Source organism: Pongo abelii, chromosome 18 (genome assembly GCF_028885655.2).
Source record: "Pongo abelii isolate AG06213 chromosome 18, NHGRI_mPonAbe1-v2.0_pri, whole genome shotgun sequence".
Lineage (NCBI taxonomy): Eukaryota > Metazoa > Chordata > Mammalia > Primates > Hominidae > Pongo > Pongo abelii.
Window position 1 is genome coordinate 56382767 of NC_072003.2, and position 19559 is coordinate 56402325.

At 54.2% G+C, this 19559-nt stretch overlaps 1 protein-coding gene across 4 annotated transcripts in view; it reads left to right on the forward strand.

Annotated features, from left to right (window-relative positions):
- CPNE2 (copine 2) overlaps positions 1-19559 on the forward strand; it is a 55816-nt gene that overhangs the window by 21311 nt on the left and 14946 nt on the right. For all 4 annotated transcript variants that reach the window (XM_002826458.6, XM_063717305.1, XM_054533949.2 and 1 more), the window contains 9 exons: positions 1664-1738; positions 3720-3791; positions 5436-5519; positions 5801-5890; positions 7469-7567; positions 8048-8134; positions 9817-9876; positions 12249-12382; positions 14273-14327. In XM_002826458.6, coding sequence (XP_002826504.1) covers positions 1664-1738; positions 3720-3791; positions 5436-5519; positions 5801-5890; positions 7469-7567; positions 8048-8134; positions 9817-9876; positions 12249-12382; positions 14273-14327 — 756 coding nt within the window. The remainder of the gene's footprint in view (positions 1-1663; positions 1739-3719; positions 3792-5435; positions 5520-5800; positions 5891-7468; positions 7568-8047; positions 8135-9816; positions 9877-12248; positions 12383-14272; positions 14328-19559) is intronic.

Consider the following 19559-nt stretch of genomic DNA (forward strand, 5'->3'; position numbering starts at 1 on the left):
ACTTCCTTTCCCTCTCTGGGCCACACTTCCCCATCCACCTCAGTCCTTGGTAAGCTCCTGGAGGCCGGGAGCAAGCGGGGCTAGGCGCCCCTGACACAAGTCTCAATCATTCCTTATGGCTGTATGCCCTTGGATAAGCTCCCATTCCCCCCTCTGGGCCTCAGTTTCCCCACATTTTCCTTGGGGATTATGATGACTGCTCTGCCCAGCCTACACGGTTGATGAGGGAATGAAATGGAAAATGCTTTGAGGGGTCCTAGTGGAGACTGAAATGCCTGGGGCCTTCCAGGAGATGGTGACCATGCAGAAAGCAAGGGACTGCCGTGGTTGTGATGTCTACTTTTTGCGTAAGAGGCAGGGTACAGTAGTCAGGGTCCCTACCCTGTGGTGTAACTGAGAAGAGAGCTTAAGGGCTTGCGGACAGGGCAGGGAACTGACAAGGGATGGGGAAACCAGTCAGGGCTTGGCCCCAGAGGAAAGCTGACCACCTTCACTTGGAAGGAAGGCAGGGTGAGGAAGTGGCATTGCCAGGGCCTGGTGAGACCTGTGGCCCATAGAGGGGGGCCTCTAGACTGCAACCGAGGCAGAAGACAGAGTAATGAAGAAGCTCCCATCAAACGGGGGCCCCCACCTCTCACGCCACCTGCTCTCCCATCTCCTGCCCATCCCCCCAACTGGCTGAACCTCTGAAAGCCAGAGGGCAAAAGAGCCAGGTGGCACAGTCCCCAGGGCACAGAGCAGGTGCATGGATCTGGGGAGAAGAACTAGCCCCGCAGGAGCAGGAGTAGATCATACTGATGTGTGCTCCCCACTGCACAGGACGACGCTCACACTGCACCCAGGAAGCACGAACCATGCTGGCCTCTGAGTGCAGTAGGCAGACACAGGTGGGAGGGTGACTTTTCAATGTGGCCCACTTTTCCTCTCTATGTTGTTTTGATTATTGCACCCTACGTGAGTGTATTACCTATTCAAACCAATAAAAATACATAGAAAGAATTGGCCGGGCTCTATAGCTCATGCCTGTAATCCCAGCACTTTGGGAGGCCAAGGCGGGGAGATCGCTTGAGCCTGGAGTTCAAGACCAGCCTGGGCAACATAACGAGCCCTTGTCTCTACCAAAAAAAAAAAAAAAAAAAAAAAAAAAAAAAAAAAAAAGCCAGGCATGGTGGTGCATGCCTGTAGTCCCAGCTACCCAGGAGGCTGAGGTGGGAGGATCGCTTGAGCCCAGGAGGTTGAGGCTGCAGTGAGCCGTGATCGAGACCTGTCTCGAAAGGAAAATACATAGAATCAGAGCTTGACTCTATCCATCAGAGATCATATCCTGAGGCAGGTGGGGTCTGTGGAATGCCTCTGGAGGAGGGAGTTAGGGGGTTAACCTCCCACAGTTGTCTCCAAAATGCATTTTCCTAGGGGCAAACCAAGCAGTGGGAGTCCAACTGCAGCAGGAGACCTCAGGCAGGTCTCTTACCCTCTCTGGGCCTCAGGCTCCTCACTGCCCAGATTGGCTGCTGTCTACCTCCCAGGGTGATGGTGACGCTCAGGCAGGTCACCAGCCAGCCAGGGCGGGGTGCAGCCCTAACAAGCAGTGCGGGTGGAGGATTTTTCCTCCCCGGGCTTCCCCCACTTCCTCACTGAGCGCCCTTTCTCCTCTCTCCCCTAGATCGTCTCCAGCAAGAAGATCACTAGGCCTCTGCTGCTGCTGAATGACAAGCCTGCGGGGAAGGGCTTGATTACGGTACCAGTCCCCTCCCGGCTCTCCGCACCCCCTCCACCCCCATCCCACACCCTCCCCCATCAATGGGCCGCTTCCCTGGCAGATAATCACCAGCTTTGTTTGGAGTAAAAAGGCCCAACTTACAACTTAGCAACAGGTCTCTTAGCAACCGGCTGCTGGCTCCACAAATGATGCACTGGGGGCTGACAAGCTGGGGAGGCCTCCAGAGCCCTGCCAGCAGCCCCCTCCCTGCACTGGCCCCTGTCTGCCCTCCCCTGGGGGTCGTTCAGAAGTGCCTTGCCCATCAGTGCCCTGCTTGTGGCTGCAACGCGCAATGATTCCTGCAATGCGCAACGACTCCTGCGATGCGCTGTAATTCCTCCGGCGATGCGCAGGTCCTTCGCCGGGATGAGCTCCTTGGTCCTCAAAGACTACCAGAAGCCAGGGCCACCCCTGAGGCCCAGAGAGGAAGTTCCCTCGGGCAGCTGAGCTGGCGAGATCATCCCCTGGTTGTCTGGCTGGCTTCTGAGCCCACGTGATGCCTGGGGAGCCGACCAGGCTGGAGGGAGAAGCCATGCCTTTGTGTGTTCCCGTGTGTTACTCCCCTGTCCTGGAACCTCACATGGCTCCCCACTGCCTGACCAACCCTTCTGTTCAAGGCTGTGAAGGACCCCTCAGACCCTGCCTGGCTCTCCTGCCTTGGTGTTTTTTTAATCTCCTTCACTTAAATGCCCTGCGTTCAAAGCAAACTGAATTCTTAGCATATCCTGAACATACCTCAGGCTCTTACTCTGTTCCTGCCCCATGGATCGCCACCTCCCAAACAACCTCCCCCCAGACAACCTCCCCCCACCTCTTGGTTCCTAACTGCCCCATTTAAATGCCTTTACAGGCCAGGTGCATGGCTTGCACCTGTAGTACTACTACTTGGAAGGCTAAAGCAGGAGAATCCCTTAAGGCCAGGAGTTTGAGGCTGCAGTGAGTTATGATCATGCTACTGCCCTCCAGCCTGGGCAAGAGAGTGAAACCTCATCTCTGAATGAATAAATGAATGAATGAATGAATGAATGAATGAATGAATGAATGCCTTCACAAGGCAGCTTCCACCTAGAAGCCATCTCAGACAGACCCCACTCAGCCGGGTATGCCATCACCCCCAGCATTTCTGGCAGTTCCACTCTAGGCCTCCATCCCCTCCCCTGGGAAATGGGGGTGATAATAGGACCTACCCTATAGGGTTGTTGAGCAAGTCCCAGTGGGAGGACGGCAGGGGAGAACGGGCAATGTGGCTGGCCTCTGTGGGTCCAGAGGGCCGGATGCCTTGCACTGGGTGAGGCCATCCTAGAGGCAGGAGAGGAGAGGAGGCCCCAGCGAGAGGCCCCAGCCCACTTGTGTTGCTGTGGGCAGCAGGGGAGGGAGAGAGGCCGAGAGAGGGCCTCAGCAGTCTCGAAGTCGCCCAGCCAAGCCATCACTGGCTGGGCTGGGGTCAGGGGACCATAGCTGATGGGGAATGCATGGAGGACAGATGACCAGCGTGAACTGATGGGACTCAGTTTCTCCCCTGGGACTCAGTTTTCCTAGCTGCACAATGAGGTGGCTGTGATGCTGACACCTTGGTGTTCTGAGGAAGCTGTGCTCTCTGTGGCTGCAGCAGGGGCAGGAGGAGGCCGGTCATGCTGCTCTCTAGGCCAGAACCTCCTCCCTGGGACTCAAGACCACCCCCGGTGTCTGGTCCCTGCTTCATCTCTGCCCACCATGGGCCCTGCGGATTTGCGTAGATCCACTTCCTGACTCCTCATCTCCAGATAGGTTATTTCCTGCATTTTCTGGAAGACAGAAACTGAGGTGTGGGGAAGACAAGAGATTTGTCCAAGGTCACCTGGCACTGCCCCTCCCTTCCCCCTCCTAGTCCTGGAGGATTGCTCCTGGGGCACCCTGTGCCATCCTGCCTGGCAGGAGGCTGGGGGAGTCTGAGGAGCCCCTCATGTCCCTGGTCTTACAGATCGCTGCCCAGGAGCTATCCGACAACCGCGTCATCACACTAAGCCTGGCGGGCAGGAGGCTGGACAAGAAGGTAAGGCGGGCAGAGGAGGGGCTCCCATCGGGAACAATAGCCCCCACCAGCCCCAGGGCTGTGTGGCCTCACTCCGGGGCCTCGGGCCACCACCTCCATCACATTCTAGGGACTGGTCCAGCACAGGGCCCTCCTGGCCACTCCAGATTAGGACTCCTTCACCTCTGAGGTAGTGAGTGTTCCATCCCTTAGGGGTATTCAAAACACAGCTGGAAACCTGCTCATCGGGGCATCCCCATCTCACTTAGTGTAAGTACATTCCAAGGTCCTTACCCAATGGGGCCCTGCCTGATGTGTCCCCAGTGCCCCGACTCTCTGACCTCACCCCTCCTCCCCGCACTTCACTCTGCTTCAGCCAAATCTAGCCCCTTGTCCGTGAATTAAACGAGGCACTCTTCTCCCTCAGGAGCTTTGCACTTGCTGTTCCCTCTGCCTGGGACGGCTCTCTTCCTTGAATTTTCTCACGGCACCCTCTCACTTCCATCAAGCCTTTGCTCCCACATCACCTCCTCAACGAGGCCTTCCCTGAAATTGGTCTTCAATTTCCCACCCCCTCCTGCTTGTCTCCTTAACACTTATTACTGTCTAGCATACTTTCTTTCTTTTTTTTTTTTTTTTGAGACAGAGTCCTGCTCTGTCGCCCAGGCTGGAGTGCAGTGGCGTGATCTCAGCTCACTGCAAGCTCCGCTTGCTGGGCTCACGCCATTCTCCTGCCTCAGCCTCCTGAGTAGCTGGGACTACGGGCGCCTGCCACCACGCCCAGCTAATTTTTTTTTTTTTTTTTGTACTTTTAGTAGAGACGGGGTTTCACTATGTTAGCCAGGATGGTCTCGATCTCCTGACCTTGTGATCCGCCTACCTCGGCCTCCCAAAGTGCTGGGATTACAGGCGTGAGCCACCATGCCTGGCCCATACTTTCTTTACTTATTTTCTGTCTCCCTAACTTGAATATAACCTCTTTAAAGTAACACTTGCCACGTGCAGCGGCTCACACCTGTAATCCCAGCTACTTGGGAAGCTGAAGCAGGAGGATCACTTGAGGCCAGGAATTTGAGACCAGCCTGGGCAATATAGTGAGACCCCATAGATGGATGGATGGATGGATGGATGGATGGATGGATGGATGGATGGGTAGACAGACAGACAAACAGACAGATAGATAGAGTCACATACAAAAAGTGGCACTTTTTAAACCTTAAATGATGTTTTAAAGGCCATGATATTCCTTATGTCATGTGCAGGATAGTTTCAGTTTTTCACATTCCCAATAAAATAAACTTAAATGACACCCTCCTGGGAGCCTCACCCTACCTTGGGAATAGTCGCCCTCTTGAAGTCCTGGCCCATCTAAAATGCCGGAGTTCTGACTCACACAGGCTCTGAGTCTTGGAGGGTCTCTGAGCACAAGCTCTGACAGCCTCAGGATGGGGGGTTTCTGCTGGGGGACCTGGTTGATCCCAGGGGGCTGCAGCTGCCCTGGCCCTCTTGCTGAGCCTTGCAGAGGCTGAGGGGAGGGGGCCAGGCTGGCTCTGCCCACAGCTCCTATCCTGACACCCGGCTGGGGAGGCAGTGGGGCCACGCCCCTATCTGCCTGAACCTAGCAGGGCTGTGCCTCTCTCACCCGCATCCTCCCGCTTCTCCCAGGACCTCTTTGGGAAGTCAGACCCCTTTCTGGAGTTTTATAAGCCAGGAGACGATGGCAAGTGGATGCTGGTCCACAGGACTGAGGTGGGTACGTGGGGGCCCAGGGATCTCTAAGCAGTGGGCCTGCAGTCCAGCCCCTCCACAGCTCTGAAAAGGGTGGTGCAGTCACAGCCGCGCAGTGTGCAGGAAAACCCACAGTGGCACCTGAGGGACATGCTTCCTCCCGGCCACAGGGACGCTTGCTTCCATCTCTGGAAGTATGGCTGTGGGTCTCCATTTTGTCACCCTGTCCCCATTGGGCTGACCCAACCCCAGAGCACTGCTGCCCAGGGCCTGAGCTCACTGCATCCCTCTCTGTCCCACAGGTGATCAAGTACACACTGGACCCTGTGTGGAAGCCGTTCACAGTGCCCTTGGTGTCCCTGTGTGATGGGGACATGGAGAAGCCCATCCAGGTGAGGGGGCTCTGGGGACCCTGCTCCCCACCTTGCTAGCCTCCCAGTCTACCTGAGGTTCCTGGGGATGCCTTGTAGAAAGCTCTTTCTCATACAAATGGAACGAACCCCCATCTTTGGAGGAGGGAGGACTGGAGACTGGGTCCTCATCCTGGATCTATCTGATGCCCTGAAGTACCCGGGCAGGGCCCCCACCTTTGAGCCCCTCTCTAAAACTCTCTTCCCCTCCCCAGAGGGCTGTGGAGCTGCTAGCTAGGGGAACACCTTGGAAATTATCAAATTTGGCATGATGAGGACAGTGATTACCAGTCTCTCTAAAAGCTCTCAGTCCTGTGGCCGAGTGCAGTGTCTCATGCCTGTAATCCCAGCACTTTGGGAGGCTGAGGCAGGTGGATCACTGGAGGTCAGGAGTTCAAGACCAGCCTGGCCAACATGGGAAAACCCCATCTCTACTAAAAATACAAAAATTAGCCGAGTATGGCAGTGCACGCCTGTAGTCCCAGCTACTCAGGAGCCTGAGGCAGGAGAATCACTTGAACGTGGGAGGCGGAGGTTGCAGAGCCCAGATTGAGCCACTGCACTCCAGCATGGGTGACAGAGCAAGATTCTGTCTCAAAAAAAAAAAAAAAAAAAAAAAGTTATAGGCCGGGCGCGGTGGCTCACACCTGTAATCCAGCACTTTGGGAGGCCGAGGTGGGTGGATCACGATGTCAGGAGATTGAGACCACCCTGGCTAACACAGTGAAACCCCGTCTCTACTAAAAATACAAAAAATTAGCCGGGCATCGTGGCAGGCACCTGTAGTCCCAGCTGCTTGGGAGGCTGAGGCAGGAAAATGGCATGAACCCGGGAGGCGGAGCTTGCAGTGAGCCGAGATCGCGCCACTGCACTCCAGCCTGGGCAACAGGGCGAGACTCCATCTCAAAAAAAAAAAAAAAAAACCTAAAATAAAATCAAATAAATAAAAAATAAAAGCTCTTGGTCCCCAGGGGCTGGGTCTGAGAGCAGATGGGACTGGGGAGACAGCTAGGTTAGGACAGAGATTCCCAAGTAGAATACCAGGAATCTTAGGTTCTAGTACTGGGTCTGCTACTGCCGCTGTGAGACTTTTGGCAGGTACTTCTCTTTCAGGGCCTCAGTTTACCCATCAGTGGGATGGGAACAATAATCCCTGCTTTCCTCCTAGGGGGCCATGGCAGCTCAGACAGCATATAAAGCTGTGATTTCTGTGCCCATCTCAGAAAAAAAATATGTCTAGAGAGGGCCCCAGGCCATAAGCTGGGTGGGTCACAACCCAAGATGGAGGGGGAGCCATTTGCCAGGTGTATAAGGAGTGGAGTTGCCTGCACTGTAGGGTACAGCCTCCATCAGTGGGGCAGACACACTTTCTCCTTTTTCCAGCAATCACGGAAGTCTTCCTGTAGGAGGCAGTTCAGGAGCTACCCAGGCCAGCTAGGCAGATGCTGAGGAGAGGCACTACCCAAACAGAAGACATAGGGTTTGCTTGGGGAGTTGAGAGGGGCTGGAGAGCACCTCTTGGGGGACAGCTCTGGGGTGACTGTGCTGAACCCACCCCAGGTCATGTGCTACGACTATGACAATGACGGGGGCCATGACTTCATTGGCGAGTTCCAGACGTCAGTGTCACAGATGTGTGAGGCTCGAGACAGCGTCCCGGTGAGATGGGCACGTGTACTGTAACCCCAAGACCTCAGCAGGGCTGGGGGAAGGGGCACCGGGTCTTGGGTCAGGCAGCCTGGGGCTCAGATCCCACTTCTGGCTGCATGACCTTGAGCAAGGCATTCAGTCTAAGACTCAGTTTCTCCATCTGTCAATGGGGGCAGAGGATTTGGGTGGGGATTGAATGAGATGATGCAGGTGAAGTGCCCAGCACATAGTGAGCAGTCAGGAGCTATCCATTTAAGTCATCCCGTGATGTTGGGCCCTCAGCTGGACAGTTTGGGGGTGTGTTATCTAGGGAGCAGGGAGACAGATGCTGATCCTGCTACCATTTTTGGGTGTGGACATCCCGGGAGGCTCCCTGGAGGAAGCATGCTGCCCCCATTGTCAAGCCTGTGGAAGGGATGCTAGGTCCAAGGAGGAGAATCTGTCCCCAAAGAAGCCCCGAGGTGAGTGTCTTTCTTCTGCGTTGCCCAGCTGGAGTTCGAGTGCATCAACCCCAAGAAGCAGAGGAAGAAGAAGAACTATAAAAACTCGGGCATCATCATCCTGCGATCCTGCAAGGTGAGCCGGTGTGGGCAAGCACAAGCCAGGGGCCAGGTTTCAGGCCACACAGAAGGGATAGACAGAGCATTGGATCTGGAGCCAGCGAGGCCTGTGTTCAAATCCCTGCTCTGCCACATCCTGGCCCTATGGCCTTCTGAGCTTCACCTCACCAGGCCTCAATCTCCTCATCTGTGGAATGGAGATATTAATGAGGCAGAGCATGTCCAGGGTTACTCTTCTCTCACATTCCTGTGTGGGGGCCAAGGAAGGCATGAGCTGATCTTCCAGGGCCTGTCCTGGTGGGAGAATTGTCATTGCAAGCTGCTGCCACCCACGGTGGGCATGCAAGGGGCAGAGGACATTGGGTGGGGACACCCTGTCCTCTCTGGCATCAGTGTCACTGTGACTCCCATGGTACAGCCGGGGCCACTGAGGCCCAGAAAGGCAATGAAGTTCATGTCAGCAGTGGCCAGGCTGTGGGCGGGGGCCAGGAGACCTGGTAGGCAAATAACTGCTGGATCTGGCAGAACGTTAAGGAAGGCAGCCTGGGGCAGGACAGCAAGAGACCTGGGCTCAGGGCCTGACAGCTCAGGAGTCTGGCCGCTTATCTTCACCAGCGGGTGGATCCCAGACCCCAACCTTATTTGGAGCCTCGTCTGGCTAGGGTTTACACGAACATTCAGTGGTGTCGTGCCAAAAAAGCACTCTGTTAAAGGTCAAGACGTCAGGTTGCAGCCTTGTGATGGATGGTCCTTGTTTCTGAAATTTCCATTTTTCACATCACTTTTCACTTTTCTGGCACCTGCCTTACTTATTTTTTTGAATCAGTCTTTCTTCCCTGTATCACTGTTTTTTGTTTTTGTTTTTGAGACAGAGTCTCGCTCTGTTGCTGAGGCTGGAGTACAGTGGTGTGATCTTGGCTCACTGCAACCTCCACCTTCCAGGTTCAAGGGATTCTCCTGCCTCAGCCTCCCGAATAGCTGGGATTACAGGTGCATGCCACCACGCCTGGCTAATTTTTGTATTTTTAGTAGAGACGGGGTTTCACTGTCGACCAGGCTGGTCTTGAACTCCTGACCTCAAGTGATTTGCTTGCCTCGGCCTCCCAAACTGCTGGGATTATGGGGATGAGCCATTATACCTGGCCTGTTTCTTTCTTTCTTTTCTTTTTTTTTTTTTTTTAACTTAAATACATTTATTTAGAAAGAGATTATTAGAACTCTGCCAAAATTAAAAGGTCTGGCTTCTTTGCCAAAAAGAGACAAAGACCATCAAAACAAATACAGTCTTTTAATGACTTGATCAACTTCTAGAGGAAGGCCTTGAGCTGGAGGCCTGCTCTTTCTCTTTGTTAAAAAGGTAGATTAATAAGGGCCAGGAGAAGGTAAGTACCTGACAGTGACAAATTGAGACACTCTGTGTCAGCTGACTGACACTGGGCCCTGGCACCCTGCCTGGAACCAGCATGTGTCTGTGTATCTGTGGGGTATGGGGGTCTCTGTGAGTCCCCCACCCATTGGGAGCCATTGCACTGAAGGCTTTGTTATAGAGATATTTGGGTTTTGTTGTAATTAGATCAGGCCATCAGCTTTTTTTGACCTCCTTGTCCTTACTAAGGCTGCAGGACATAGAGCAACAACTCCCCCATGGGGAGCATGACCAAGTCAAGGGGACCCACTGACTCATCCACTTTCTTCCAGATAAACCGAGACTACACCTTCCTAGACTACATCCTGGGAGGCTGCCAGCTCATGTTCACCGTAAGGCTTTCCCTCCTGGCTCCCTCTGCACCCGCATCCCAGTGAGGGTCCTCCCTGAAGACTTGGGCCACTGGTGCAGCCAGAGGGACTTAGGGTAGACTTCAGGAAGGACTTGGGGCAAGGAGTGTGTCCAGCCTAGTGAGGAGGGCATAAGTGGGCTGCCTGGTCCTGCTGGATGTGCCTGAGTTGGGGCTTAACTACAGGTCAGAGCACAGCTGCACAGCTCTCAGTCTGGTGGCTACACTCCTGCGGGTGGAAGAAAACAAATTCCTCCTCACTGGCCACAAGGCCTTCAGTGTTCCCTGCCTCCTTCATCTGCAGTCTCCTTCCTCCTTGCTCACTGGGCTCTAACCACACTGTTCCTCTGTTTGCCCAACACGCCAAGCTCTGCTTCATCTTAGAACTTTGCATTTGCTCTTCCTTCTGCATTTGTTGTTCCCTCTGCTTGAAACACTTCCCCAGAACCTTTGCATGGCTGCCTACCTGCCATTTTTCAGGCCTGAGGAGGTAACGGAGGTCACCTTCCAGGGAACCCTCCCTCCTTCAATGCCTTGCTGCTCCTCTGTCATATCTTCCTATTTTATTTCTTTTCTTTTTCTTTTTTTTTTTTTTTTTTGAGACAGCGTCTCATTCTGTCACTTGGTCTAGAATGTAGTGGCGCGATCTCAGATCACTGCAGCCTCCACCTTCAGCTCTCAGTTGATCCTCCCACCTCAGCTTCCTGAGTAGCTGGGATTACAGGTGCATACCATCATGCCCAGCTAATTTTTGCATTTTTTGTAGAGATGGGGTTTTGCTATGTTGCCCAGGCTGGTCTCAAACTCCTGGGCTCAAGCAATCTGCCCACCTTGGCCTCTCAAAGTGCTAGGATTACAGGCATGAGCCACTGGGCCTGGCCCTTACTATTTTCCTATTTTCTGGGCACTTGCCGCCCCGAGATTCATATGCATTTGTCGCTTCTCCCTGATTGTCACACCCACTGGAATGTGAGTGCTTTAAGTGTGGGCAATTTCTTTATTTTTCTTCCACTCCAACCCCAGCATATCACACAGTACCTGGCACGTAGCAGGTGCTCCATCATTTCTCGTTGGAAGAATGAACTGCCACCTTGCCTGTGGCCTGGAGTCTTTGCCCCACAGACTCTGTTCCATTCATCCTGGCTTTGCTTCCTCACCCTAAGGGAGCCTCAGGCCCAGAAGGGAGGAAGCTGCTGGGGTGCCACGCTCTGCCCACCTCCCCATGTTGTCTCACCATTCCCCATCACCACCCCTAGATCCTAATGGGAAATGGAGGGCATCGCAGGATTCCATGGAGTCCGAGGATTGGCCTTGCTGACCTCTGACCCTGCTGCCCACCACTGCCCCCTCCCCTGCAGAGAGGCCAGGCCCTCCTGTTCCTCCTGCATGGGTTTGTTCATTCAGCGAACTCACACTGACTGCCTCCTTTGTGCCAGGCTCTAGGCTATGTCCCTGCAGGGGTCCCTCAAGGACTAAGACATGCTGCCCCTGACCTGAGGGAGTGACCCTCTAGCCATATGAGGATTTGGATGGGTGACCCCTTCTCTCCTACCCCACAGCAACTGAGTTCCCATGTAGCCAAATCTTCCCTGGGGTCCTTCTTCTAACCCTCCCCTGCTGGGCAGGGGTTGTTCTTGCCTACCCATCTGTGCCCTTTCCCCAGGGATTGGGCTGGGATTCTCTGGGGCTGAGAGAGCAGGTAGAGTCCCAGTCCCTGCCTGCCCATCAGCCCCGAGTCCCTGTTAAGCACCTGCCTTGTCTGCTGTTCCCAGCCCTGGGCCAGGCTCCTCCAGAGTACGTGCTGTGGTGAGCTCCCAGCTGATCGGGGAGACGGGCACTGCTCTACCAGGCAACCCCAGGTCCCAGGCCCCTTGGTGGTCTGAGGGATAATGGGGAGATGGCTTGGGTTGGGGGTGAGGTTATCTGAGAAGGTTGCAGTGGAGCAGTGGCATCTGAGTTGGGCATGGAAGATGGAGCAAAGTTAGACGGGGAGAAACGATAGCCTGGCTCTGCATGCAGAGTGAAGCTGATGAATAAATGCCTGCATGTGGGAACAGATGAATGTGTGGGTAGGGATAGTAAGGAGAAAAAGGAATCTGGGACTGTACGTTAGTCTCTTATGTCATCGCATCTAGGCAGTGGACTTTATGCTTAGGCAATAGAGAGCCACAGATGGCATTAGAGCAGAGGAGTGATACAATCAGACAGTTTCTAGGTTTCAGACCATCTTACTGTGGGGAGGGCTGGGAGATGAGTGGGCTTCCCATGTCCCATCTACCTCTCCTATTCCCTGGGAGTGGGACAGGGTGCTGGGGCCTCTGGCCCCACTGGGTGGCCTTTTTCTCCACTCTGCAGGTTGGAATAGACTTTACAGCCTCCAACGGGAATCCCCTCGACCCTTCCTCTTTGCACTATATCAACCCTATGGGCACCAACGAATATCTGTCGGCCATCTGGGCTGTTGGGCAGATCATTCAGGACTATGACAGGTAAGGTTGGAGAGGGGCTCTGAAGGTCAGCTAGGGTTCCATCCAACCTGGGAAGCTCAGTGTATCAAAGCTAGAAGGGACCCAGAGATCATCAAATGGCATAGGTGCAGTTATTACCCATTCCCATACCCTTGGCAGACATTGCTAATCAATTGCTGAACTCTAACCTGCCAAGCTCAGATTCAAACTGGGATCGTTTTCAACACAGTACACCAAGTAGCCAGTAAGAAAATGAATCATGATGGAAGATGAAACTCGTTCATTATTGCTGCATCCTCTCCTTTTAGAGCTGGGGAATGGGAGGCCTGGGTGGGAGTGGAAAATTTGTTCCAGGTCCCGCAGATCATGGGACTGGAGGCCAGCATTCTGGTTCCTGGGCCTGGCACCTAGTTCCCTAATGGTCTCGCTTCTATTGGGAACTTCTGAGGAGCAGCTAGTATGCACGGACCCTCCTCCCATGACCTTGCTTCCTGGGGACCTTTGGGTCGGGGTGGGTACCATGGAAAGTCAGTGAAGGGAAGCTGTGTGAAAGTGTGGCAGGTGTGGCCACCAACAGGATATGACATCACTGTCACAGATGGTGCTGATTGGGAGCTCCAGGTCAGAGGATGGAATGACCAGGAGGCTGACACACTGGGAACAGGGGAGGAAGAAGCAGGTGCCAGAAATTTGGCAGGAATGACAGCAGGCTCAGGAGCCCTGTGTGGACTTGGGCTCCTAGAGAGGGGCAGCCAGGGACCAGCATCTGACTCCCAGGGAGCCCAGGGCCTGAAGGATGGCTGTGATCCCAGGCCACATTAAGAGAGGTACAACCTGCAGAGCAAGGGAGGTGGAAGTCGTCATCAGCATGGTTGGGTGGAGTCCTAGGTGTCCAGCTGCCTGTTCAGCCCATCACTGAGCTGTCTAATGGGCATTAAGACTTAGCATGGCCCCAGTGAGCTCTGGATATCTGGTTGAGCCACCATCACTTCCTGCCCAGATCATTTCATTAGCTTCCTCATCAGTCTCCCTGCTTCTGCCCTGGCCCCCAGCTGTGTGTCCCCTCCACAGCAGCCAGAGGGATCCTTAGTAGATGTCTGTTGAGTGCATATACAAATGAAATGTGGTCCCTGTCCTCAGGGAGTTCTCACTTAAAGAGGAAGATAAGGAAGAAATCGTTGGAGTTCTGAGAGACCAGTTTACATGTGAAGCAGGAGCTATGGGAGCACAAAAAGAGAGGCATTGTAGGGTATCAGGGAAATCTACAGAGAGAAGGGGCCATTTTGATTGGGCCTTAGAGGATGAGTAGGAGTTTGCTAGGGGAAACAGATTAGGGAGAGATGTTACAGATGGGAGCACAACAGCATTGAAGTTGGATGTGAAGGTACCCTATGGGTTTGGGGAATAGCAAGTGGCTAGTGGCCAGGGCTAGGGGAGTGGGGTGTGAAGGGGTGCGGGTGGAAGGAGATAAGACTAGGCTCTGGGGCTGGATGACACAGGACCTTGAATGCCACAGAAGGGTTCTCATATTAATAGAGTTTTCCCCAGCTATGAGCAGGAGGCTGAGAGACAGCCGGTACATTCATTCTGCTTCCATCTTGACCTTGGTTTAATGGCTGGCCGAAGTCTCAGTTTGAGAAGGATCTAGAAGCTGCGCCCAGGCCCATTGGTTAGAAGTACCATTGTTGTGTCTGCCACAGGTATAGATGTGGTCAGGCCACATGTTCACCAGGTCCCCGGAGGTGGGTTGGGCTCATTAGGTAGATGATCCTAACAGCTTTTTCTACAGGTGGTGAGCTCCTCCTTTCTGTCCTTGGAAGTGTAAGAGGCAGAGTGGGCCCAGCCCTGGGCAGAGGGTCGGATGGTGTCCTCAGGTGTCTTACAGTGTGTTTCTCTTCTCTCTCTGATTAGTGATAAGATGTTTCCAGCTCTAGGATTCGGGGCCCAGTTACCCCCAGACTGGAAGGTGAGTGAAACTGGAGTTAGTTTCCTTTTGGTCGAGATGGGGTTTGTGTGTATGGCCTCTCTGGGATCAGCTCTGGAAAGGTCTTGGGCTGGGGCCCTGTTGCCCTGCCTTCCCTGTGTTCACCCCAGGCCACACTCATTTCTCAAGCCTGATCCTTGGGCAGGCACTGAGGCTGTGACGGGGCAGCACGTTATGTTCTCTGCTCATGAGACCCATGTGGCGTGGGGAAGACAGATAGGATTGCCAGATGTCGCAAATCAAAACACAAGACACCCAGTTAAGTTTGAATTTCAGATAAACAATGTTTATTTTTATGTATTTATTTATTTTTATTTATTTATTTATTTATTTATTTATTTATTTAGAGACAGAGTCTTGCTCTGTTGCCCAGGCTGGAGTGCAGTGGCACAATCTCCACTCACAGCAACCTCTGCCTCCCAGGTTCAAACAATTCTCCTGCCTCAGCCTCCCGAGTAGCTGGGATTACAGGTGCCCACCACCACCCCCAAGCTAACTTTTATATTTTTAGTAGAGTTTTACCATGTTGACCAGGCTGGTCTCAAACTCCTGACCTCAGGTGATCCACCGGCCTCAGCCTCCCAAAGTGCTGGGATTACAGGCCTGAGCCACTGTGCCCAGTGCAGATAAACAATTTTTAAAGTATAAGTATGTCCTGAATATTGCACGGGACATACTTATACTTAAATCATCCATTGTTTATCTGAAATTCAAGGTTTTGTATGGATCTAGGGGTACAAGTATAGTTGTATTACGAGGATGTATTGTGTGAAATATGGACTTTTAGTGTATTCATCACCCAAATAATGTACATTGTACCCAGTAGGTGGCATTTCATCCGTCACCCCTCCACCCTCCCGCTGTGTGGAGTCCTCAGTGTCTGTTATTCCCCTCTGTGTGTCCTGTTCTGTGTGCACCCATTGTTTAGCTCCGTCTTATAAGGGAGAACATGCAGTTTTTTGTTTTCTGTTTCTGAGTCATACTGGGCATCCTGTATTCTATGTGGCAACACTAAAGACAGGCAGTGTCATCGGTGCTAAGGCGGGGGCACCGTAGGCCTGCGGGGAGCCGAGGAGGTAACCCAACCCAGCTTGGGGCCATCAGGCTTCCTGGAGGGGGCAAGCTCTAAGCCAAGAGGGGAAAGGGAAGTAGCAGAGTGACTAGGGGTGGCAGTGGGGCAGGGGGAGCCTTCAGGGCAGAGAACAGCCTGTGTGAAGGGCCACGGGGACCCCTGCAGGGACCACATAGGGGCTCATCAGCAGATTGGCATTTCTAAAGGCCTCTCCTGGTTGCTGAGTGGGGCGTGGCTAGGGCGAGAGTGGGCAGAGTGGAGGGTGGAGAGAAGGGGCAAAGGCAAGGAGACTCAGGGCAGAGGCCAGGACTATCTGTGTGACCAAGTGAGTGTGGGCCGAAGAGGTCACCAAGATTTCCAACTGGGCACTGAGGCGGGGGTGGTGCTGCTTACTGAGATGAGGAACAGGGTGGGTGCTAGGCTCAGCAGGGGAGATGGTAAGGTGGGAGTCCCAGGAGAAAGGTGGATGATGGCTGGGCACAGTGGCTCACACCTATAATCCCAGCACTTTGGGACGCTGAGGCAGACGGATCATTTGAGGTCAGAGAGTTTGAGATCTTCCTGGCCAGCGTGGCGAAACCCTGTCTCTACTAAAAATACAAAAACTAGCCCAGTGTGGTGGCACATGCCTGTAATCCCAGCTACTTGGGAGGCTGAAGCAGGAGAATCACTTGAACTTGGGAGGCAGTGGTTGCAGTGAGCTGAGATCGCGCCACTGCACTCTAGCCTGGGCAACAGAGTGAGACCCTGTCACAAAAAAAAAAAAAAAAAAGATAAGTGGATGATGGGTCAATGGGTTTGGGCTCTGGGGAGACAGAGAGAGACCTGGCCACCTGGGCCAGGACCCATGGTGCCACCTCTGGGAGGATGAGATTGCTAGGGAGACAGGTGGAGTGAGAAACAGCCACATGAGGCGAGGTGCAGTGGCTCACACCTGTAATTTCATGCTTTGGGAGGCCAAGGCAGGAGGATTGCTTGAGCCAGGAGTTCAAGACCAGTCTGGGCAACACAGTGAGACCCTAGCTTTACAAAATTTAAAAGTTGGCTGGGTGCAGTGGCTCACGCTTATAATCTTAGCACTTTGGGAGGCTGAGGAGGGCGGATCACAAGGTGAGGAGTTCGAGACCAGCCTGGCCAACATGGTGAAACCCTGTCTCTACTAAAAATACAAAAATTAGCTGGGTGTGGTGGCAGGAGTCTGTAATCCCAGCTACTCGGGAGGCTGAGGCAGGAAGATCCCTGGAGCCTAGTGAGCTGTGAGTGCACTGCACTTCAGCCTGGGTGACAGAGTGAGACTCTGTCTCTAAAAAATTAATTAATTAATTAATTAAAATAAAAAAAGAAACAGCTGCATGAGAGAGCCAGGCAGATGAAGCGGAGACTGAGCCGGGGGGCAGAGCGGGGAGGAAGTGAAGGAGGGAGGGGCAGAAAGCAAACCCATAAGTAGCAGCATTTATTGGGCCCTTGGAATGTTCTAGATACCACTCTGCCTGCTTTACCAGTTTCAACTAATTCTCATCAAAGCCAATGAGGTAGGCCCTGTTATGAACCCATTTTGATCGTTGAGGAAGCCAAGCAGTCGGGGCTCGGGGAGGAGGGAGTGGGGTTGGAGGCTGCCCCTGGGCCTGGTGAGGTAAGGCTGAGAAGAGACCATCTGTTTCACTGACCATGGCTGGGACCATTACGGCAGAGACAAGATGGGGAGGGGAGAAGGGCATGGAGACATCAGCCAGTGTGGCAGTCAGCCAGCGTGGAAGTCACTTGGCTGTGAGGGAGGGGAAGGGGCAGGTCAAGCAGATCTAAAGGCTAAGGAGGAGCCAGGAGAGGCGTGGAGGTGAATTGAAGGGGGGGTCCCTGAGGGGTGGTTGTGGGTAGTCCTGGGGCAAGAGGCGGGGGCTCCTCATAGAACCACGGGCACCAGGGGAGGGGTGGTTTGGTGGCTCAGAGATGGAGACGTCAATGAGGGCAGAAGCTGTGATGCTGGGGAGTCGCTGCAGACGGGCAGGGAATGCTGTCCCATTTTACAGGGGAATAAACTGAGGCTTGGAGCCTCAAAATGACTTACCCAAGGCCACGTTCACCAACCGGGCAGATGGACTCTAAAGTTTCTTCTCAGAGTCTGTTGCCTCCCCATGAGAAGCCTGTGGGGTGTGAGCCCAGAGAGCTCCTAAGTCTGCACATGGGTCTCACTCGGCCAGTGCCCCTTCTTGTCTGCCCTGCTGTGCCGCATTGCTGTTTCCAGAATGAATTTTTGCCTCCCGTCCTCTCTGGTCTTCTCTGGGGAGGATGATTTTCACCTAGAATTTCGGGGAGTGGCCCAAGGGCCAGGGCAGGAGAGATGGGTGTCCTGGTTCCCTGTGGTGTGAGGCTACGCCTCAGATGGGACCAAAGCTGGGCCACAGTGATGCCATTTGGGAGGCAGGGCGAGCTGGCGCGGCTGGGCCCAGCACGAGCCCGTTGCTAGGACACCAGCCAGCTTTCAAAGAACTGAATGAGATGTTTTCTTGAGCAAAAGCCTCCTTGTAAATGTCACAGGGCGATGCTGGGGAGGCCGGGGCTTGGCCAGGCTGGAGTGCCCGGCGGTGCCAAGACAGATGCTGCGTCCAGGCTAGGAAAGGACAGATACTGTGTCCCACCTTCCCTTGCCACGGGAGCCGCCAGGCCTGGCTCCTTCTGGCCCCTCACCCGCTCTTGCATTCTGACTCGCCTCACTCCTGCTGCCTGAAGCGCCTTCATTCACTCCCACCTCAGGGCCTTTGCACATGGCTTTCACTCAGCCCGCTGCTCCCTCTCCTGGGCTTCTGCCACTGATTTTCACCTGGAATTTCGGGGAGTGGCCTGCCCTCTGGGAGCCATGCTCACACTCACATGGGGGCCCTTCTTCCTGCCCAGAGCCCTGCCCTCATGGAACTCTGTGACTTGTTTGTGATTGCCTGGGGAAGGCACTGGGTTTCTTTCTGCCTGCATCCCAGCACCTGGCCTGCAGTGTGCGGTGCCATTGTTTGTTGACAGAATGAATTTGGATCCCAGGCCAAATTTGGGACCCCAGGCCTGAGCAGAGGGGTCGGTTCTCTGAGGGTGGGGAGCTAGAAGGAACCAGAAGGAGCACGAGACCAGGCTGCCTGCCTTTGAGACCTCAGTTTCTCCCTGAGGATGGCCCAGATGATCCCAGAGAGAACTCCTGCCCCAGAGAGTGGCTGAGGGGCTCAGGATGCATTTCCCTTTGGAGATGGCATGAGGTCTTGGCCCTTCAACGTGAGCAGAGTTACTCAGATGAGAAACGGGATCTGGGCAGAAGGCACAGTCTGTGCAAAGGTCTGGGAGGAGGGGGAGCATACTCTGCAGATGGGGAAACTGAGGCTCAGAGAGGACAGTCACTCTGAGATCCCTTGGGCTTTCTCCATGCCCCACCCCCTGCCTCTACCTCCTGCCTCAGCCAGGGCCGCAGGGAACTGAGCCTGGAGTAACTCCCTGACCTCAAGGCTGAGCCAGGCCAGCTTGGGTGAACAGGGCCATTGGCTGTCAGAAGGCAACAGGGAGTCCCAGGACAAAGGCCTGTGGCCGGCAGCCGGTCCCCAGGGGCCCCTCATCAACTTCTGTGTCCTCCAGGAACTTGTCCTGTTTATGACTTTTCTCAGGCAAACCAGGGCAGCCAGTATGGGAGGGGCTGAGCTGCCACTGCTGGTAGCATGGACACTTGTCCCCAGGCCCCACTGTGTGACCTGGGCACTCTCTGGCCCTCTGGGAACCTCACTCTTTCCAGCTATGAAATGGAGTTGCTGGAGGAGGCAACCTCTGGGGCCTCTGGGGCCTCTGGGGCAGATGGACAACCTTCCACAGCCCCCCTGACCTCAAGGCTGGGCCCTCCCCAAATAAAGAGGGGGGAAGAGCGGGAATGAAGAGTGGGGTGCCTGAGAAAGCAAAATATTCCTCCACCCCTATCAGCAGGGGGCTTTCCCACTGTGGTCTCTAAAATCTCCTAAAATCTGATTTTTCGGGAAGACTTTGGCCCAAGGGAGGCCTGTTTCCCTGGCAACCATTTTCTCTCTCAGCCCCTCCATACAAGCCCCCCTCATAATCTCTCTAGAGGCTCAGGAAGTCTCCATGGCAACAGAGACCTCCAGCCCCCAAACCTGGAGCCC